The sequence below is a fragment of the Danio rerio genome, chromosome 23, assembly GCF_049306965.1.
Source record: "Danio rerio strain Tuebingen ecotype United States chromosome 23, GRCz12tu, whole genome shotgun sequence".
Lineage (NCBI taxonomy): Eukaryota > Metazoa > Chordata > Actinopteri > Cypriniformes > Danionidae > Danio > Danio rerio.
The window spans coordinates 19,755,410-19,779,448 of record NC_133198.1 but is presented as its reverse complement, the minus strand read 5'-3'; the positions used below and the strand labels follow the sequence as shown (position 1 = coordinate 19,779,448).

The 24,039-nt window shown below is 37.8% G+C and overlaps 1 protein-coding gene and 1 long non-coding RNA gene across 5 annotated transcripts in view; one reads left to right on the top strand and one right to left on the bottom strand.

The window, feature by feature from the left end:
- Nucleotides 1–15,442, bottom strand: part of fbxo44.7 (F-box protein 44, tandem duplicate 7) — a 34,291-nt gene extending 18,849 nt beyond the window's left edge. For 3 of the 4 annotated variants that reach the window (XM_073938692.1, XM_073938690.1, XM_073938691.1), the window contains exon 1: nucleotides 15,335–15,442. In XM_073938692.1, the coding sequence (XP_073794793.1) occupies nucleotides 15,335–15,442 (108 nt within the window). 4 annotated transcript variants of the gene reach the window in all.
- Nucleotides 1,285–11,898, top strand: LOC141380471 (uncharacterized). Its single transcript, XR_012398433.1, has 2 exons — nucleotides 1,285–1,519; nucleotides 8,716–11,898. It is a non-coding gene; the product is annotated as an uncharacterized lncRNA (long non-coding RNA).
- Nucleotides 15,443–24,039: the final 8,597 nt, after the last annotated feature.

Genomic DNA, 24,039 nt, shown 5'->3' with positions numbered 1-24,039 from the left:
TGTTAAAGCTTACTAGAGCTGAAACCAAAAACAACTAAACAAAAACAACTTATATTCTGACGATGATGAAACTGTGAGTTGATCCGAGTGAAAAACAAATAGTAGCTACCTTCGCATTAGTTATGTGCTAAATATCGAGAGGCAGTTTTAACATGAAGTGACACGACATCTGACGTACAGATGCTACTGGCACATGCCACTGAGTGTAGTGACACCTCCGGTGGCACGTCCGGTTTTCACTGTCATGTGTCACTCGGTATTGGCATGTGCAATGTCATGTGTCACCATGTTTTACCATGATTTACTGCGTTGCAAGTTAGGTTATATGCTGGACTACTCCACAATGTTTTAATTTAAAAGCATTTATTTTACATATTCGTAGTCATTTATTTAGTCATTTGACAGTACATGTCAGTCAAATTTATTTTGGCATGCTTATGTAACGGAGGGGTTACACTTATCTGTTCTGCCGTATATTATTGCATTGTGGCAGTTCCTTTGTTGGCTACAATATGGACTTCTCTGTTGGTTAATTCATTAATTTAATTAATTTTATTCTTTTACTTATTTATTTTCATTTTAAGATATTTTAAATAATATGCTTTATAAAGTTATTATAATAAAATGCATGTTGTAAATTCATAACATATATGCTTGTAGGATAATAGGTGTCATTTGCCTTATCATTTTTAAATATCAAAGCAAAACGAAACTTATAAGATTAATGTGCTTATACTGACACCTACTGGCACATGTCACAAGATAACTGACATTAGTGGCATGTGTCACCGACATTAGTGACATTTAGGCCTACTGACATTGTGACATAAGGGCGTACTGACGGAGAAATTGTAATCTTGTCTCCAATAGTGTGCAGTGAACATATATTTGTATGTTAAGGATTTGATCTTCTCTCTAATAGTGTGCAGTGAACATATATTGGGTAAAGTGTGCAGTGAATATGCAGTAAATATCTCCAATTGTGTGCAAGTGTGCAAGTAAACATATATTGTTTAACATATGCAATGAACATGTTATTCTGTATAATCATATTAATATGTGTACAAATAAGTGTGAAGTGAATGTATAACAGTAAGAGCAAGCCTAGTAGTTAGCTGAGTACATGTAAACTTTAAACCAGCACCTAAAGGGCAAACAGCCAAGAATATACCTGAGTTCAAAAGGCACAGCCAAAAATATAGCAGGTTCACAGCACAAGACCATATCTGTGGGAAAAGTCTGCAACACTACATGTATAAAAGCAAGACAGGGACACAGAGAGGCAGAGGTTCATGGAGAGACATTTGTTTGTCTGTTAGCCTCTCGTTTTTATTGTCTGGCAATAAATCCAACTTTTGAAATCAAGACCCACTGACTCGATTGCTGATTGAAAGAAAAGGAACCGAACACGACAAATTGGTGACCCCGAGACGTGATTTGGCTAGGAGCAACGGAGTGGGGACCTCGCTGGCGGAGTCTGATGCGGGCGACACAATTGCAGTGGCCACTGTGAAAAAAGGTAAGCAATTTTTTGCTTATTTAATGAAAAATTGTGTGGCTCGACGGACTCTGCTTGTGAGGGTAAAAACACTCAAAGTGCTCTTCCAAACTTAAATAATTAATACGTTTAAAAAAGGGTTTTGATTTCAGAAGAAAATGTTGCATGCAACAATCTGTGTCTTGCTTTAAGAGGGCCTTGAGGATAAAGATAAGACATTAACAACTAATTGTTACTTATATTAAAGATTTTTGAAGGAAGTAAGGATAAAATCTTAATAGATTGTGACGATTAATAAGTTAAAACAGATTAATAAAGTAGAGAGAAGCGCGCAAAGACCTCGGAGTACCCGTTCTGTTTTAATAATAATAAATATTATGATTCAGGAGGCTGGGGGAAAAAAGGCAAAAATCCTGGAAAATGCTATTTTTACTGTAGAGCAGTAGAGATTGGAAGCAGAAGTAACAGGTCACTTAGGAAAGTGTTGAAAGCCTGTGTGTGTTGGGCTCTGTGTCCGTGAGATTGCGGTATTGAATAAGGTTAATACATGAACCCCATAGGATAAGGGGGGTAGAAAAGTAAATGCTTTAAAAAGTGTGTGATAAAATATTTTATGAACCCCATAGGATAAGGGGGGTAGAGGAGTGAATGTTTTTAGAAGTGTGTATGCAATAAAGCATTGAAGTGAATGAATGTTTGAAGAAAGAATTGTGAATAAAAATTGAGGAAAGACTTGGGAAAACTAAGTAGAATAAATGGAAAAGTTAACTAGTTAAAACAAAAAAGTAATAATAATAATAATAATTAGGCTTGTGCTGCAGCAATTAAAATTTAAAATAAAAGTGAGGGTAAAACAATAATAATAAAATAAAAATAAATATAAAAATTAAATAAATAAATTAACAATCAAAATAAATAAATAAATAAATAAACATAACATGACTAAAATAAATAAAGGATAAAATAGAAGGATAAAAAATTAATATTGATTACTGTTTAAACAAGAAAAAAAAGAAGTCACAATAATAAAAACTCAATAAATAAATAAAAATAATAATAATAAAAAAAATAATAATAAATAGAAAATAAAAATTAATTAGACGTACAAATTATATAAAATTTAAACTACTTATTTAAAGAATAAATAAACAAATAAGTAAAAAGAAAAAAATAATACTACTAATAAATAATAATAATAAATAAAAAAAAATATATAAATAAATAAAAATAAATAAATAAATAAAATTTAGATACCAAACAAGTGGAAAAAGAAAATTGATTAAAGTCAAATACAAATAATAAAAACAAAGTTTTAATTATAATAATAATAAAAATAATTATAATAATAAGAAGAACAACAATCAAGTGATAAAACGAATAAATAAAAAATAACAAAATAAAGACACATAATAGTTTACAAATAAAGAAGATAGCAATGGCAAGCTCTCCAGTAGAAATACTAGGATCAAAGTATCCATTGTGTAAAGAGCTTATTGATAAATATTCAAAAAAGTGGCAACTTAGAACTAAAAATATGATGACAATCTGGCCACAAGGTGGAACTTTTGATGTAGCATTATGTGAAGAAATGGATACTCTAATAAAAAATTATAAAAGAAAAGGTAGTAGCAGAAGGAGACAAAAACGAGATGAAAAAAGAGCAAAAGAGAGAGAAGTGTTAAACATGTTCAAAAAAGAAGGAGAAGATAATTTAAGAAATATTAAAAAGGCAAGAAAAATGCTGAAAGAGGCTGACAAAGAAACCACTGCTAAAGAGCAAATGTTTAATAGCCCTCCACCTTATTTACAAGCTGAAGGGCAATTCCCTATGCTTAAAGGGCTCATGGAGGTGTCAGGAGAACTTAAAATGGAAGGAGAGATGGAAATGGAGGAAAAACAATTAGGGGCAAGCATAAAATCAAAACGATCAGCAAATAAGCAAAATAAAGGGGCATATGCACCCTTGGATTGTTATAAACAGGCCCGTGAAGCATTAGAACAAATGAATAAACAGTGTGAGGACAAATTAGACTATAGGGAGCCAAAAGAGCAGACAAAATCATATAATAAGGAAAGGGGAGCATGGGGTGGAATTAAAGATATTGACGTGGGAAGTACAATTGGAGAAACTGAAAAACTGTTAAAAGACACATATGACAAAGTAAAACAAAAAAGGAGATTGTTATTCAGTTCAGATGAGGAAGAAGATTGGGAGGAGTCAATACTTGATACAGGAAACTGGGAAAGGGGGAACAGGCTTAGGCCATTTAAACAATGCCCAATTTTAATAAAAGGTGCACAAGCACAGTATGTCCCTTGGCCTACATTGGATTTGGAGGGTTTGATTGCTAGGCTCCCAAACATCCATGAGGGGGCAGCAAAGTGGATAAGGGTATTTGAAGAGGAATCAGTTGGAAAATTGATTTCTTTGGGAGACATTAAATCTCTTCTTGCAAAGACTGTAGGAGGAGCAAAGATGGATGAAATCCTTCACGCTTCTAACCTTGACAGGGCTGTGAACTCTCAACAGATGGATGGGACTATTTTTGATGCCTTCCGTCCAGCAGTGTGGCAGGCACTGCGTGCAGAGTATCCACTAAGACTGGACCCTAATATGTTAAGAGGTGATCAGTTGGGGGAAACAGAGAATCCAATAACGTATGTTCAGAGACATTCACGACAATGGAAACATGACACTGAAATTGATCCTGAAAGAGACCCTATAATGGCTACATTGTTTCGACAAGCCATAATTGACTCTATGCCTTCCTCAGTGAAGAGCAGGTTAGAAGATGTGGTGGGGTTAAACTCTAAATCTCACAAAGAGTTTTGTGATTATGTGGCACATGCAGTTGAGCAGTACAGGAAAAATGAACAAAAACTCAAAAAGCAAGAAAGTGAGCTGCAAAGAAAATTAGCTCAATTGCAACTTGATGAACTGACTAAAAAGAACAAGAAAAAGATCCAAGCTCTTGTAGAGACAGAGGAGGGGGAACCACTAACAATGATGGCTCCAGTTACAGCTCCAGCACCAGCTATGCAGTCTGCCTCACAAGCTAAACATCCAGCTAATACCCAAATGACTCCACCCATAATAAACATTTATACCCAACAGCCAGCAGCCGCGACCTGGAGAAAAAGACCCAGAGAGCAAAGAGGGAATGGCAAAGCCTATGTGACACCTACAGGCATGTGTTGGGGTTGCGGATTATCAGGACACACCAAAAAAGACTGTCCCACCAATCCATGGGAGCAGTTTCCTCGGGGTGGAAGGGAGGTAACTTGGCATCAAACATATCCAAATCCTAACCAAGGTCCAGTTAATCCTTGGAGAGGACCCAATAAGGGATATTGAAGATGCCCAGAGAATCCTATAGGGGATAATCAGCTTCCAATGTTAACAACTAATGCTAACGAAGAACCTATGCTACCAATTAAAATAGAGGGAAAAACAATACCAATGCTCCTTGATACTGGAGCTGTTTACACTTCTGTTAATTCAAATTATGCGTCACATCTTCCCCTGTCTGGTAAATATGCAAAGACAATAGGATTCTCGGGAAAAGTTCAATTAATTCCAATGACTACTCCAGTTTGTATCCAAACTAAAAATCAAAGTGTGACGCTACCCATTCTAGTATCAAGTCAAACTCCTGTCAATTTGCTAGGAAGAGATGCATTATGTAAATTAGGACTACATATTTGGTGTACTTCAGATGGAGTGTATATAGATGCAAAAGGAATTGAAAATCAAATGGTAATTACCGAACCAAAAGCTAATGTGTATTGGATAGGACAAATAGAAAATGATGTAAAACAAACAATAAATAAATGGGGAAAATACATTGAAGCACAAATTGATGAAGCACAGATACCAAAATCAGGTTTCCATTGCACAATGGTTTATGATTCTGAAAGAAATCCAGACATAGAACAGCAATGGCAGAAAGAGACAGAAGGGCAAAAAATTGAAATGATCTCACAACACATCATATTAGGTAAGCAAGGAGCAGCTCTAACCATAGTAAAAAATAAATTTGCTGAAAAATGGTTTAATGTTACAGATTCAGTTCCACATATAGCTATATATGTTGGAAATAACTGGAAAACAAAAGATTTGGGACAAATGGTAAAAAAGGCAGAACAGAGCAAATGGGTATCAACAGAAAATCCACTAATCTTTCAGTCAGATGATGAAAATTATATCAAAATTGTGTGTACAACCAATTTGATGGGAATTCCCCAAGAAGTTATTATCGGACAAGACAAAATAACACAAATGAGTACAACATCAGAATTAATAAATGACTTAGAAACTGAAATGTTTAAAGAAATGGAATGCCAAGTGCCACCAGAATTATGGTCTTTATATGATAATGATGTTGGCTTGATAAAATCAGCAAATCCAGTAAGAGTTCAAATTAAACCAAATACCCAACTGCCCAGAAAAGCACAATATCCATTGCGGCCTGAGGCAGAATTAGGAATCAAAAACACTATTGAGGGTTTATTAAAAGCAGGTGTATTAGAAGAAACAACCAGTTATTGTAACACTCCGATAATGCCTGTAATTAAAGCAGATAAAAACAGATGGCGTCTGGTTCATGATTTAAGGGCAATTAATGACATTGTAGAGGATTTTCCAGCTGAAGTTCCTAACCCACATACACTCTTGACAAATGTCCCTCCTAATGCTAAATATTTCACAGTGATTGACCTTTGTTCAGCCTATTTCAGTGTGCCATTAGCAAAAGAAAGTAGGTACTTGTTTGCTTTCACATATGGGGGTAAACAATATACTTACACCAGAATGCCCCAGGGGTTCAAGCATTCGCCACATGTATTCAACCAAATTCTTAAAGAAGATTTGGAGGATCTTGTAATGGACAGTACTCTGTTACAATATGTAGATGACTTAATCATCTGCTCTCCTTCATTAGAACAATGTCATAAAGATTCAATTAAAGTCCTCACTAAGTTGGCACAAGGAGGTCATAAAGTATCTAAAAACAAAATGCAGTACTGTCAACCTCAGGTTGAATATTTGGGACGATTGATTGCCTTTGGTATACGAGCTATAGCTCCAGCTCAGTTGGAAGGAATAAGTAAAACACCATTACCCCAAACAGTAGGACAAATGATGACTTTTTTAGGAATGACAGGTTTTAGTTCAGACTGGGTAGAGGACTATGCAATAAAAACAGCACCACTAAGAGAGCTTATGAAACAAGCAGGATTACAAAACTTAAAAAACTCATTAACATGGAATACAGATGCAAGGATAGCATTTGAAACAATAAAAAAAGAATTACAAAAAACACCAGCATTAGGAAATCCTGATTACTCTAAAGAATTTTCTTTGTATGTAGCAAATAGAATGGATGGTTACGCATCAGCTGTACTAATGCAAGAAACTTGTAGCGGAAGAAAAAAGCAGCCTATAGCATACTATAGCACTAAACTTGATAATACAGCTCAAGGTTTTCCACCATGCTATCAACAAGGTCTCGCAGCAATTCATTATGCTTATGAAAAAGCATCATCAATAACCATGGGTTATCCAGTCACAATTTATACTCACCATAAAACTGTAGAGTTAATAGAACAAGGAAAATTTGTTTTAACTCAAGCTCGCATTTTAGCTTATTCAACTCTATTAACATATCCAGATGTAACTATTAAGCGATGTAAAACAGTTAATCCAGCTGAATTAATTCCATTAGCATTTGAAGGAGAACCACACGACTGTGTGGCAAATTCATTAACATTTACTAGATTAAGACCAGATCTTGAATCTATACCCCTTCCTGAGGCAGAAGTAACTTATTTTGTAGATGGTTCAAGTTTTAGGGACCATTTAGGAATCCATACAGGATATGCAGTAGTCAAAAAAGAGAAGGAAGAATTTGTATCAGTAATATCTCATCATTGTGTTCAACCATGCTCTGCTCAATTAGCAGAATTAAAAGCGCTTACTACTGCTTGCCAATTAGCAAAGGGACTTACTGCAAATATTTATACAGATTCAGCATATGCACATGGTGTATGTCACTTATTCGGAGCAGTATGGAAACAACGAGGCTTTAAGAAAACTGATGGGTCTCCTATCCAACATGCAGAACAAATAAGTGAATTAATTTCAGCAATGATGCAACCAAAACGATTGGCAATAATAAAGTGTCAAGCACATAAAAAAGGAAATGACTTTGTCATAAAAGGAAATAACATGGCAGATTTAGAAGCTAAAAAAGCATCAGGGTGTGAAGTAGCAGTTCTAACCCCAGTAGTGCTAATAGAGCCACAACCTCAATTAGATGATATTGTACGAATACAACAACAAGCAGGTCCCTATGAACAATCAATGTGGCATCAAAGGGGGGCTAAAAAAGACTCACACGATATTTGGCGTACACATGAAGGGCAAATTGTTGCACCAACAGCACTTCTAAATATTTTAATATCAGATGCACATGGTTTTGATCACTGTGCAAAAGGAGAAGTAATAAAAAAAATCAAACAACAAGGATATTGGTCTCCTTATTTACATGCAATGGTTGGTGAGTTTTTGTCCTCATGTGAAATTTGCGCTAAATATAATGTGAGAAAAGGAACAGCAACACCTATAGGCCATATACCAGTACCTGAAGGACCATTTAAACATTTGGTAATGGATTACGTAGATATGATAAAACGAGTCCAAGGCAAAAGATACATGCTTGTGATAATTGATAGGTTCAGTAGGTGGGTGGAAGCAGTACCATCAGCAGATCTGGGAGCAGGAACAGTTATTAAATTTTTAACTAGGGAAGTAATACCTAGATTTGGAATACCATCAGAAATTAGTTCAGATAATGGATCAGCATTTGTCCAAAAAACTTTCAAACAAGTATTACAACATTTAAGAATAAAGCAAAGACTAGGATGTATTTATCATCCACAATCACAAGGAATTGTTGAAAGAGTCAATGGAACCTTAAAAGCTAAACTTAACAAAATCTGTGCCAGTACTAAACTTAACTGGGTGGATGCTTTGCCTCTTGCTTTAATGAGTTACCGCATGCAAACTAATAGAAACACACATCTAACACCGCATGAAATGCTAACAGGCCGGCCTATGCCTGCACCTTTTTGTAGAGGGCCCTATAAAGGACCACCACTAGAACAATTACAAATGGAATTAAAATCATATATGAAGAAACTAACTGCAATACACAAAGCTATTTATGTCCAGGAAACCAGGCGACAGCCACCTGAGAAGGGAGAAACGCCAGGACCGGTGGTGCCAGGTGATCAGGTGTATCTAAAGGTGTTCCGGAGAAAGTGGAATGAGCCAAGACGGGAAGGACCATATCGAGTTGTGAGAGCCACCCCAACTTCAATTCAAGTGGAGGGGAGTACAACGTGGTACCATCTAAACCACTGCACGAGGGTTCCAAAGGAGAAAGTGACAGCAGGAGACCACCAGCGGGAAACTGCCAGCCCAGAAAAGCCCACAGCAGAGAGTGATGGTGAGCAAAATGTGGCAGAGAATGATGAATAAAACTATTAGACAAGTGACTATGATAATATGTCTAAGCATCATATACATGCCACAAAATCAAGCCACTAGAAACAATATAACTCAAAATCCAACCACTCTCAATGACGACCTCCAACTTATGAGAAACATCTCAGATACAGGAAGCATAACTCAAAGGCCCAATTACACTTCCATGCGGACCACACTGCAGTCACTAAGGAATGAAAGTAGTAGTGCCAATACAAGTGAACTGCCACTAGAAGAATATGGAAAACAGCGAAGGGATGTTGATAACTTGTACGTCATTCACGAGGAACACACAGAACTAGACATACTTTTGGAAACAGCACAGAGTAATCAATGGTTTCAATGGGCTTCTTTCACAGCATCAGAAATTAGCAAAGAGAACTGCCTTTTCTGTACAAAAACTCCAATGAGTCAAGTGGTTGTGGTCCCAAATCCTTTCACTTATGAACATTGTGCTGAATTTAACAGAGATTTCTGTCATATGGAACAAGACTTGAGACTTTTCTGTCCAGCTGAATGTTTGGGTTACTTAAGCCACTCAACACTAAAAACTTTATTTAGACATGTTGGACGTTTGAAATCTAAATGTAGAAGCTTTGGCATTAATGAAAATTTAAAAGTGAAAAATATTCAAGTAGAAATTCCTCTATGGTTTTCTATTGATTACACAAAAGAATATGAATGTTTTGTTAAACCTTCAGGAGTAGTAGATGTTGGCAAATTTAAAGGAAAATGTAGTGTAATTTGGAATCTTGATCCACAAAAAACTCTTAGAAATTATGACGATCCACCATTTGCGTCATCATTTCGAGCAACAGGAACAAAACATGGAAAGATAATAGAGCCAGCAAAAAATTGTGAAAATCAAACTATAGCTTTACCTGATATAGATAGATATAAGGATCAAACGCTAGCACTAGCAGACTTCTTTTGGATGTGTGGGAATAGAAAGCTGTTACCTTCTTTACCCTTAGGATGGACTGGTACCTGTACTAGAGTACGTATAATACAAGAAATACAAGTTATAAATTGGGATACTGAATCTACAATAGGTGAAAGTGACACAATTAATTATAGAGTTAAAAGAAGTTATAAACCAGACCCTACAGTATACATAGATTCCATAGGTCAGCCACGAGGTATACCAGATCAATTCAAAGCAAGAAATGAGGTTAAATCAGGAATTGAATCAATACTTATTTGGATATCACAAAACAAAAACACAGAATGGATAAATTACATTTACTACAACCAACAAAGATTTATTAATCACACAAATGAAGCATTAATGTCATTGGGGGAACAATTAGATGCAACTAGTAGAATGACATGGCAAAATAGATTAGCGCTTAATTGGATGTTAGCGGATAAATCGGGCGTATGTGTGCTCTTTGGCGACCAGTGTTGCACTTATATACCAAATAATACAGCGCCAGAAGGTACGTTTACAAAAGCTATGACAAAACTCAAAGAATTACAGGTAGAGATGGCTACAAATGCGGGGAGAGATGAAAAAATGTGGGACTGGTTTGATCTGAAACTAGGAGCATGGGGAGCCTGGCTAGCTAAAATGGGAATGTTTTTAGGTGTGGCAATATTAATAGGAGCATTATTATTTTGTTGTGTACTGCCATTATTAAAATCATTAATTGTCAAAGCTTCAACAAAGCAAATGGAAATGCTACAATATCACGGACGTGGGAAAATGATGCTTGTAAATGACCATTATGGACAGTCTGGGCACTGGGCAGATCAACTTAAATGGCAAACTCAAATATCAACAAGTTCTGAAGAGTCTGAAAGCTCAGACGAAGAAAAGGAATACAAATGATTCATACCCTGGGTGTAAGTGCTAGAACCTCTACCCCAAGGGAAGCCCTCAACGATGCGCAAAGTATCTGGGCTGAAGAGGAACACGTTGTGATGGGCAACTACTTTTGATGTTTGTGATTATTGTGTGAGATATATTATGTGTGTAAAAGATTAATGATAACAATATCTATATATAGTATTGTATTCTACATAACTGTGACACCCACAGGCAAGTGCTGAACCAATTGCACGCTCATGCTTTAAACACTATTTTCTATGAAACAGAAAAAACAGAGGAAGAAGTCTTTTACTATCCCTATGTCAACAGTAGGGGTAGATGTTTGGCTTCTACTTCTGCCACAGTGCGGTAGCATAATCTGGTCAATTGGTAACTATTATGTGGCTAATATCAGTCACTAGATAGTGGTAACTAAGGGAACCGGATTGTGAAATTGCACTATGGGTAAAAAACAATAATATTAAGACTTCAGAAAAAGTCTTAAGAGGAGGGAATATGACGGAGAAATTGTAATCTTGTCTCCAATAGTGTGCAGTGAACATATATTTGTATGTTAAGGATTTGATCTTCTCTCTAATAGTGTGCAGTGAACATATATTGGGTAAAGTGTGCAGTGAATATGCAGTAAATATCTCCAATTGTGTGCAAGTGTGCAAGTAAACATATATTGTTTAACATATGCAATGAACATGTTATTCTGTATAATCATATTAATATGTGTACAAATAAGTGTGAAGTGAATGTATAACAGTAAGAGCAAGCCTAGTAGTTAGCTGAGTACATGTAAACTTTAAACCAGCACCTAAAGGGCAAACAGCCAAGAATATACCTGAGTTCAAAAGGCACAGCCAAAAATATAGCAGGTTCACAGCACAAGACCATATCTGTGGGAAAAGTCTGCAACACTACATGTATAAAAGCAAGACAGGGACACAGAGAGGCAGAGGTTCATGGAGAGACATTTGTTTGTCTGTTAGCCTCTCGTTTTTATTGTCTGGCAATAAATCCAACTTTTGAAATCAAGACCCACTGACTCGATTGCTGATTGAAAGAAAAGGAACCGAACACGACATACTCACACACTATGTACAGTTTCCTTGATCTGGGCCTGAGCCCGATTCAGCGCACTCACACTTCTCAAACGATCTGGGAAACAGGCCTGGGCACTGTTCGGATAGCATAGTTTGAGTACGCCCTAAGTCCTTAAAATCACTTGTTTACCAGTATCCCAAATCAAAAGTACTGATGTAGGAAGCATTCTGATGATGCCGTACCCACAGCTCTGACGACGACTGCTGGCACAAGAAGACCATGCGTCAAGGCTTCTCAGTGGTCATAGACAGTAAAATAAATCCGAAAAACTGTATTACTGTTTTAATTTGCATTTAGAAAACATAACTTTTGGCTTTTTAATTGTGATATTGTGAGTAACAAAGTTTTTGGAGAAAGGGGAGAAAGAACCGCCTTATCCAGCATATAACCGACTTAACCGACTTATCCAGCATATGTTTGAAGCAGCGGCCGCAACCCAGTACTAAAAAAAACCCATACACTCTCATGTTCACTACAGCCAATTTAGTTTATTCAATTCACCTATAGCGCATGTCTTTGGACTGTGGGGAATACCAGAGCACTCGGAGGAAACCCATGCCAACACAGGGAGAACATGCAAACTCCACACTGAAATACCAACTGAAGCAAAGGCCTTTAAATGAACACACACATGAACAATGGGTTAAACACAGCCATCAGGTGTGCACACACACACTGCTGCAAAACTGTAGACAAACAAATCAGCTGTAACCACAATAAAAAAGCAATAAGTATAAACTATTAGTCTTCAATAAACATGTTTACAGTAGTATAGCAATAAATATTAGTCTTCAATAAACATGTTTACAGTAGTATAGCAATAAATATTAGTGTTCAATAAATATGTTTTAGAGGAGCTATAAATATTAATCTTCAATAAATAAGCCAATGTTGCAGTATGGAAGAGGAAGCACGAAAGTGAGGAAGATTGGTAAACAGGAGACAGGGGATGGAATTTTTTACATTGAAATGTATACATCACCAGAACGCTGAATAAATAAGCTTTACATTGTTGTATGGTTTGTTAGGATAGGGCAATATTTAGCTATGAGTCTATCACTGGTCACCGTTTGGTGAATACAGTATGTTCATGTACTTTATGGCAATATCTCTCAAACCCTGATTATATCAGTATTAGTCAGTTAAAATGATACAAGTGTTTAAGATTGATTACAGCAGTGTGTAAATGAAGCAAACAGATTTATATTGAATGAAGCGTGTGTGTTCTGTACAATGTCAAAATTGTGTTTTGTTATAGTGTTGTAAAGTTTTGGATGAAGCGTTTCATTTTGCAAAAGTTCTGATGTGTTCTGCTGTTTGTGTGTGAAAGTGTAAATTGTGTGTAGTGTTTTGACAAAATGAGCCTTCATTTCAAAATTGTGCTTAAGCAATCAGAAACAACTGTAATTGAATGAGATTTAAGCTCTTCATATGAACGACTCTCTCTGGTGAGTTACTGTGCGCCTCCATCACAGTAGGTGGCAGTATGCACTTATAAACTGGTTCTTATACCCACCAATTAAACCTTATAAGAAGAAGTCACTGCGCATGCTTAGCAGATTGAACTTTAGGATTCTGCACTTGTGGTGTTCCACATGTATATGGAGAACTTATTCTTGGCATAAGTTACTTGGAGACAAATATGAAATGCACTTGCAGTTCCTTTTGCATGTTGATGATTTAATTTTTGCACTGATCCCTTCAAAACAAGCTACTGGGGCGTGAACACTGGTGCATGAGCTTGAACAAGACTGATGTAGTAATGTTGTAATTGTCTAATGAAAAAAGTAAAAAAGTTAAATAGTTTGCATGCTTTATGTACTTTTTGTAGATTACTGAACTTCTGTGCTGCCAACTAAGACGAATCGAATTGAAGTAACACACCAGATTTTAATAACCATACATGGACAAGACCAAAACTTGTAACAAAGAAGTATCTTGAGTTGAAGTGTTTTACTGACATCGAGTGAATCGAAGAATACATTTAGTCAGAAAACACAACGCATTTGAATTCAATTAGCTGCATAGTAGTTACACAGACCTATTACAACCATGTTGAATTTACACATTTAAATTGTGTTCATAAAACACATCCAAGGAAGTTTAAATTTACTTGATTCATTTAGATCCACAATGGGTGCTACAATTAAATTGATTCAACAAAAAAAAATGTTTTGATTGTAGTAGAAGGCATTTTAGCTGCTGCTTCTTCTTGACGTGCTGTTTTTTTTTTTTTTTTTTTTTTTTTACCTGCCCTTTCCTTTCCTTTTCGGCTTCACCTGGCCACTCTCTCACATCCTCCCATGTCTGTTTAAGTGCTTTTGTGGAGGCACAGAGAAGATATAAATTGAAGCATAGTGCATTGCTGCCAGAAGTCTAACAGATTAAGATTTTTTAAATGCTGTTTAAATTGATCACTTCATTACAGTGTAATGGTGAATAATATTAAATGACAATAATTATATTGTTGTATAAAGTCTGACTGGCAGCAGGACAAATTAAACACCAGGCCACCAAAAATCCTCCTGATCCTTTCAATAGAGTTTTGAATACAGTTCATACTGTTTATGATTTTGTAACCAAAATGTGTTATTATTTACTTTATAACCCCTTATTTCAATGTCATTCTGTGTTCTTGTGTTGATTTGTATGTATGTACTGAAAAAGAAAACATTTATTGTGTGATTGTGCACACTTGTCGTATAAAGCTTTTTCTTATTTCTCTGGACACACTTTTCAAATAAATTTCAGCAGCTGAATAACAAACATTATAATGTCCCAGGCCATCAAACAGAACATTATAGAAGATGTCTGGCCTTTCATAATACAAAATATCTGCTACAGATCACTGACTTCAAAACATTTAATGTGATTTAAGTGAAATTACATTGTACATTTTAAAATGAGCAGGTTGGAGAAATGATTAAATGATTGTGCTTTAAAAGATGAGACTAGTTTAGAAAAAAAACGTGTTAACGCGTTTGTTGCATTTGTTTTGGCCCCAACGGCCTTCCATAGACTACGCTTGTCAGGTCCTACGTGATGACGTTACTGATATGCAAATTAGTGCATGATGTCATCTGGCAACATTTAGCTTACTTTTCAAAGTAGCTAACTATGCCCACTCCCAAAGAGTTGGCAATAGTAAAGTCGATGGTCGACGCACAGCTTTAAAGGAAATGAAGTGAATTTGGTCGTTTAAAAATTACTTTCAACGTATTTTCAAGTAAAATTAAAACGAAAGCATAATTCTCTTGAACAATGTTGTTCACATATCACATTTGAGATCGGCTCCCGCTACTTTCACTTTTCATAGAAAGAGTAAAAATACGTGAGAAATATGGGAAAATACTTAAGAACAACTCACTGCGTCGGATACTGGTTGACACCCAGATCCCTCAAAGTCCCTCGAAACATGAGTGTGTCCGCTGATCGACTGAGCCATTCTTGTCTTTTGTCGTTCATAAGACAGCATAGATATATACATTAGATGTCGCCTACCTTGTTGTTGGCTATTGGAAGGAATGCGTCAACAGAGGCGCCATTTTAGTACAGGGTAGCGCTCCCTTGAAATAAATGCGGGACCAAGCTAGAGGACTGTGGCCATCCAGAGCCACGTACGTGCATTCGCTTCTCATACTGCCGGAGGAAGCGATTCGTTTGTATATGAATCTCCGTTATGAACGACTCGTTCTCTTAGCCGACTACTAGTTTCTGGCAGCGCAGCATCTCGTTGTCGTATTTCTTTTGCATTGTTTGCTGATTTTATTCAACAGAACTAGCGAAAGCCGAGTGTTTAGTGCGAGTTGGTGGTCCTTTATGGTTTACCAAATGGTTGAGATGTTGATTTATGGTAAAAGTACCAGTATTAATAAAAATATAATATAAAAATCTAAAAATATGAAGTGTAAGACCAATTTAATTAAAACAAAATCAAAATAAAACATTTTTAATACTAAATCAAAGCCTAAGCCATAAAATATTTCAGATTTTAATTTAACATAGTAATATACAGTATCCCTGCTGAAAAATCCAGGCTGGTTTTAGCTGGTCGACCAGGCTGGTTTTAGAGGGGTTTTGGCCACTTCCAGGCTGGTTTCCAGCCATTTCCAGCCTGGTCTTAGCTGGTCAGGCTGGGAGATGACCAGCTAAAACCAGCTTGACCAGCCTAGCCAAGCTGGGAGTCCAGCCAAAACCAGCTATATCCAGCTTAAACCAGGCTGGTCAAGCTGGTTTTAGCTGGATTTGGCTGGTCATTTTCCAGCCTGACCAGCTAAGACCAGGCTGGAAATGGCTGGAAATCAGCCTGAAAATGGCCAAAACCCCTCTAAAACCAGCCTGGTCAACCAGCTAAAACCAGCCAACCAGCCTAGGCTGGTTTAAGCTGGATTTTTCAGCAGGGACACGTTTATTTATTTATCTTTTTAATAATAAAACCAAAATCAAGTGAATTAGTGCAACAGGATTTAGTTTGCTTGTTTAGTTTAACTTCGAGTGCTTCCAGAAGATGGAACTCCTGTTTATTTTAAGGTATTAACCAATCAATCAAACTTCAAAAACTCCCAAAGTGTGGGTGTGTTTGTGTGTGTGTGTGTGTGTGTGTGTGTGTGTGTGTGTGAGTGAATAATGTGTGTAAGAGAGAGTGTGGGAAACAGTGGGATTGTACCTGTGTGTGCATGTGTGTGTATGTGTGTAAAAGAGAGAGTATATGAGTGTGTAAAAGAGTGTATTTATATGTGTTTGTGTGTGTGCGTGTGACCATGTATATGTATAACAACATCGGTATTACACAGATATTACGAGGAGATGATGAATTATGTGGACATTATGTATGACATGCAATCCTAATAAATATATTTCATTTTCAGAAAGTAAAACTACAAATAATTTCCTGTAGGGGTTGGGTTTAGAGATAAGATTTGGGGTTAGAGCAATCGAAAGTACGATTTGTGTGTGTGTGTGTGTGTGTGTGTGTGTGTGTGTGTGTGTGTGTGAGAGAGAGAGAGAGAGAGAGAGAGAGAGAGAGAGAGAGAGAGAGAGAGAGAGTATGTTTGTGAGTGAACATGCTAAATTATTTAATCAGTAAAGGGATTTTCTGGTAAAAGGGCCTGGTGATGCGAGTTCTTGTACAATAGAAACTATTGACATCCATCAAATATTTACAAAAAACAAACAAACAATCAATTATAAATATCTTACAATTGTGCTAATGCTGGTACACCAGTATTTGCCATTTAAGAGGTAATTATCTTTAAAAGTTGTTATTTCCACACATAAGTTCTAAAAATGTATTCTATTAACTCCAAAAGTCCTAAAAGTGTCGAAAAATATACTTAAGAAATTATTTCAGTATATTCATGAATAAATAACAAGCTGTATCATATTTATTCTGTGAATGATCAAAAGTTATTATTTCTCAGCAAACAGTCCATTCAGACTGCAGAAATGCATGATATAAAAATATTAGTTTTGCTTTTTTACCTTTGACATAAAGTGACAAATCAACCATTTGGTCGAGCATGTTTTTGAAAAATTTGTACAAACACACTAAATATTTTCCATGGCACCAAGTAACATAACTTTGTAAAGTTAGGGCTCTTAGAGGGTAATTTTAAAAAAAATAAGCTTACCTTACACATTTTTACTAAGAACAACTCACATGATGTCAGGACTGATTTTCTTGTTTTTGATTTTGATGTAGAAGCAATGTTGTGACGAGTGCTTTTGATTGAGTTAGTGACAACTAGTGGATTTTTTTGGCATAACATACTTCAATCAAGTGGTAGAGATGGCTCAGGTTTAGTTAAGTTAGGTTCTTCTCTCAATAAGATAGGGTCAGTCAAATATGGTCAACCATTTGGTAGCATTTGCAGCGTCTTCCGGTAGAATCATGGGCGGGCACAATAAATATCAAATTTCTTTCGAGCATTTTTTTTTGAAGAGGACACAAATAATACAACCGAATTGTACTAATAAAGATATGTCCCCACAGTTAAAAATGGTTTCATCATTTTTATTATAGCATGGAGACTACGTCACTATTATTATTTTAAAGTTTTTCTCAGGTTCAACAACAAAGCAAATTTTACTTCAAAACTATTTATTGCATTGTTTGTTTTGTTGTTTACAGTCAACAGACTGACTCCTGAAGCAGAATAAATGCAGAAAAAGACATTTTCCACACTCATAATAACTAACTTGTTTACATTACATTTGTTAAATTTACAGATCATATTGTAAATCAGTGAGCCTGTGAAAGCCGGTAAACAGCCACAACTCCGAAAACATTAAAAAATGGTTCACCCCAAAAGAAATGTCATTATTCCTTCAATAAAAGCACAACACCCTTACCTGACACTGTACATCTGACAGACCCTGCTCTGCCTGTTCCTCAATCATTTCTTTCCCCTTTCCCTGTGATTGATAATGTGACATTAGTATTTTCATAAGCACTCATTCTGAAAGCCAAATTGCTTAACATGTGAAGTTTTTGTACTTGACGTTTAGCTGCACTGAAAAATGATCATATGTCTATTTTCTCTGTCATTTTGTCCAATACATGACACTGCAATGCAAGTTAAATATACTGTAGAACATTTTATAAACAGTGGTAATTCAAAGTGATTTACATAAAGATTGCAAAACTATCATAAAAATAATCACAACAATAAAAACAGAGAATTAAAAAATAATTCCGTCTGGCCCTAGTGATCACACAGGCATTCCTGACAAAAAGCTTGTGTTTGTGTGTATGGACTATCCGCCCTGCCTGTTAAATTTGATCTAATCATGTCCTGAAACACTCCTCCTCTCCTGCTTTCACTTCTCATACTGACGGAGAGAGCGACTCGGTTGTGAATGAATCCCCGTCATGATACTCCTTCATTTAGCTGGCAATAATACAAGTTTTTGGCAGCGCAAAATCTCGTTGTCATATTTCCTTTGCATTGTTTGCTGATTTTATTCAACAAAACTAGCATAAGCCGAGTATTTAGTGTAAGTTAGTGCTGCTTTGCCTTATGGTGAATGCAGTAAAGTGACCGCATTATCATCAATAACCTGCTTAGCACAAAAATTCATAACATACAAAAACATAAAAAACTGAATCTTACCTATTAAATGTTCTGCTGTTGTGCTTTGTTTTCTTTGTTTGCTCATAACACCCGATGACTGCGCCAAAGTCCAGCATTTCAAGTAATAACACTGTCTTGACTAGTGCAGTTGAATGACACTTGTCCTGGGAAAATTGTACAAATATGGTGCGCTGTTGACGCATGCTCAGGGTCCCTATGCGATATCTAGAGTATCTATCTATGGTCATCACCTAGTGTTTGTTCCAAGTAAGCATGTTCATGCAGGGCCAATGCTGGCTTTTTGCGTTCATAGTAAGCTATAGCCAGGCCACATCAAATCTAAACAGGCCCAGAGAGTCAGGGCCGGCGCGTCCATAGAGGTGACTTAGGCGGCCGCCTAGGGCGGGAGTATAGAGAGGGCGGCATCCGCGACACCTCCGATACCACCTGCGTCCTTAGATATATTCGCGCATAGACGCAATAGAGAGGGCGGCATCAGCCACACCTTCATCAGCACCCGCGTGTCCTCAGTTATATCCGCGCATAGTGATGCGGAATAGAGGTCTGCGACACCCGCACGTCCTCAGTTATATCCGCGCATAGGGCGGCAGAATAGAACGCGGTGTCCGCGACACATCCCTCACTCCCTCCCTCAGCACCCGCGCATCCTCAGTTATATCCACGCATAGGGCGGCAGAATAGAGGTCCGCAACACCTCACTTCATTTTCATATCCGGTCACTTTCATTTTCACATTGGGGTTGAGGGCGGTGTGATCGTCCTCTGCAGTTCAGCTTGCTCCGGCCCTGCAGAGAGGGCTAGCCTGTAACTTCTGTGGGTTCTATATGAGTAGCCCACACTTGTACACAGCCCACATTAATGCCTGGTGTGGGCCAGTTCATTCAGGCAGGACTATCACTTTGAAACTATTACAGCACACCTTGATTATTTGACAGTAGGGTATGGTACGTTGAACTGTATGCTTTCAACAAACTGAGATTCCTGATTTATTGTTGTTTTAAAGTCCAGTGGTGTTTGCGAGTAGACTTTCCTAACAGCTATTTTTGTAACACGTATGCCCTTAGCTGTCCACACTTGTGTATGACCAAACACCCAAAGCACTTCACAATCATGAGGGGGGTCTCTCCATACCACCACCAGTGTGCAGCATCCTCTTGGATGATGTGACAGCAGCCAGAGGACAATGGCGCCAGTGCGCTCACCACACACCAGCTATTGATGGAGACAGTGACAGTGATAGAGCCAATTAAGTTGATGGGAATGATTGAGAAGCCATAATGGGTAAAGGCCAATGAAGGGAATTTGGCCAGGACACCGGGGTTTCACCCCTACTCTTTACAAGAAGGTGCCATCTGATATTAAATGGCCACAGAGAGTCAGTACCTCGATTTAACATCTTATCCAAAAGACAACACTCACTGACAGTATAGTGCCCTCATCATTATATTGGGTACACAGTTTTAAGAACCCCCTGCTGGCCTTACTAACACCACTTCCAACAGCAACCTGGTTTTCCCATGTGTTCTCCCATTCTAATACTGACCAGGCTCAGCCCCGCTTAGCTTCAGTGAGTAACCGGTCTTGAGCTGCAGAGTGATATGGCTGTGGCCATAGTGGCTGTGGATAAAGTTTGGTCTCTGGATGTCAGCTTACGCTGTTTTCTCCTTTCTGATTGGCTAAAGGCTGATTTATACTCCTGCGTTGAGTGATCACCATGACCCACGGTGCCTGCCTTGCATTTAGTCGAACATTTATACTTCTGTGAGCTGTTTGTGTTGCTCTGCAATAACACTTCTGAAATGCTAGCTGGCAGTAGGTTTTTATGTCCCTCCGTGTCGAGTTTTTCTACTTTTGTTTTTTCTGAATGCTACAAGTAGATAAAACTCGCTCATTCAGAGGCGGGGACTGGCTGGTGTGCAATAACTTTAATCGAAAGGTAAAACAAAAGTTTCCATCTAGAGTTCCTCCCGGGGACTCCACACTTCACACATCAAGCTCACAGCTCTAAGCACAGCCCATGCTTGTCACCGCTACCAAGCCAACCTATCACAGAGCTTGCGCTACGTGTCGTTGCCATGTGTAGTTACATTTTGACATGAAGTGCATGTCAGCGTCGGCGAGGCACATGTTTATTCTTAGTCCAGGTTCACACCAAACTTGGAGCACCATGTTACTTTCTCTAGTTTCCTCATGGGATAATTTTTCACCTCATGTGATTTCTTTCATTCATTTTCTTTTCAGCCTAGACCAGGGATGGGCAAACTTGATCCTCGAGGGCCGGTGTCCCTGCAGAGTTTTGTTCCAACACTAGTCAAAAACACCTGAACAAACTAATCAGTGTCTTCAAGATCATTTGAACTCTATAGACCTTTTTCATGGCTGCTGCATGGAGGGCGCCATAGTGACCAGCGTCTTCCGGTAGAATGCTAAAAACTTCCGTTTACAGCATGTACAACTGGTAATTTGCGCTCCGAAAATGGGTTTCAATAACGTTTTTAATGGATAACAGAGTGTTTTTGTGACACACAACTTAGAAATGTGTCTGTTAAAGCCGTTATAATGTCACATGTGGTTCAAGTGCATCTGAAAATCAGGGAAAATGTTCTCCTAGTTCACGTGTCTGCCATTAGAAATACAGTGGGTGTGTGCGTTCACGGCCTGTCAGCTGTTAGTTCAGCGGCTCTTTAACACACACACACACACGCACACACACACACACACAGAGAGAGAGAGAGAGAGAGAGAGAGAGAGAGCAAACCAGAGTACTGGCATGAAACTTAACAGGTATGAAAGTCGTGCAATTTACAAAAATGACCAATAAAAGTCTGTTATTGATCCTCTGCTGACTGATTTGCTGTTCATTCTAATCGCGAGCCGTTTGTGTTTTATTTCGTGTGTTGTTTTTACCACGGTTTGTGTTTTTCTGTCATTTCGAAATGACACTAGCCTATATTTTCACTTTGTCACAGTTATTAAATCAGTGTGTCAGTGGCACAGTACAGGCTACGTGTGTGTGTCAAACATATTGGTGAATTACATTTGTTTGGGCTGGTTATATATTTGAAATAAAGAGAAAATGTTGACTTTAGCGATGACGAGGCTTCATTTAAACTGCAGAAGATGCCGTCTGACAACGAGGGGAAAATGCCTCACAGCAGCTGTTTTCCTTCCTATTAGATTGCATTTCTTTAAATGATCAGTCCAGGAGATGGTGCTGATGGACAACAGTATTAGTTCAAAGAGGATAAAAGCAGGTAAAATAGATTAAAACTATTGTTTCAAAGCTGTCCAAATGTGACTATTTACACGCATCAGCTGCCGACCGGAAGTTCTTCGCATTCTCCTTGCGCATACACTAAAGCAAAATGGGTAATTTTGCGTTCCAAGAAAAAGGTCTATAGGGAGGTCTGTTTGAATAGGGTTTGAGCTAAACTATGCAGGACACTCCAGGATCAAGTTTGCCCACACCTGGCCTAGACCCTTTATTAATCTGGGGTCGCCACAGTGGAATGAACTGCCAACTTATCCAGCATATGTTTTACACAGCAGATGCTCTTCCAGCACCAACCCATCACTGGGAAACACCCGTACACTTCCTTTCACAGGCATACAGCAAATTTAGCTTATTCAATTCACCTATTTGTCTATGGACTGTGGGGAAAACCAGAGCACCTGGAGGAAACCCATGCAAACATGGGGAGAACATGCAAACTTCACACAGAAATGCCAACTGACCCAGCCGAGGTTTGAACCAGCGATCTTCTTGCTGTGAGGAGATCGTGCTATCCACTGCACTACTGTGAAGCCCCTCATGTGATTTTTTTTAACTTGCACATTGATGCAATCAAAGTGAATTCTGCATGTCTCTCTTTTCACATTTGCAATAACTTTGTATGCAACTTACTTGAGCAAAAGCTTAATTCTGTGTTTGGGGTTGGTTCTTCTTGCCCTTTGACAGTGCATCACAGCGTGTTTTCATGTTTTTGGGGAATTTTTGGAATGACAAAAGGGTGAACTTCCTTTAACACTACAATAGGTCTTTTTTCAATGCTAGAAGGCACGCATTCAAAACAAACAAAGCCATAGTTTGGCGATGCCATGACTAAGTTCAGAATCATGGGAGATGTCATCTTTATCATATATCCAACATCAACATTAATGTATAATATCAGACTCGGGCAGAAATCACATTTATGGATGGGCAAATGTCTGCAAGATTTATCGAAGAGAAACGTGGCCAAGGAATTTTAATAATGACAGCGAAAGCATGAAATAATCAATGTCTTCTATATTTTGACAAACTTTCTTATTTTTTTTCTCCCAAATTCTGCAAGAAATTTTTTATCAAATGAAAGCAGCCAAAGACATGCTCAATCTACAGAAATTTAATAAAATCAGACAAAATATGATAGTACCAGTGATTTATTCTTACCGTCTTCCTTTTTCTCTTTTATTTTACAGAAAACCCCATGAAACGTGGCATTGACATCATCTTGAAGCATTTTTCTGTCATTTGTATTGTTACTTAATTCATATGAAAGGTTTTCGTAAGCCGCCCTAGGTTGGTCTCCCACAAACAGGCGTTCAGTAAAATCCAGGCGGAGGCTGGCCCCATGAGGTAAAGTTTAGAAGGGATAAAGTTAGTGGCCTACTGCTGCATTCAAGCAATAGTATCTGGATGCAGCCTTTATGATGCAAGCTGAGACTGCATCACTCAGCAATGCAATGTCAGACACAATGCACTCAAATTGAGCTAGTGACGTCACTGTGACGGGTAGGGTTAGGGGTGGGGTTAGGTGAGCCCATTAAAAAGCATTGGATGCAGCCCAGACTGCACTGCACCAGGTCTGCACCCAGACCCATCTCCGTTCAAGTCCTGGTTTACTGCCCTGACACCCACGACATGACTTTCGTACACGACTGCTGCCAGTCGCACGGAATTGTCATATTGTACGTGTAATCATAAACGTCTCAAAAAT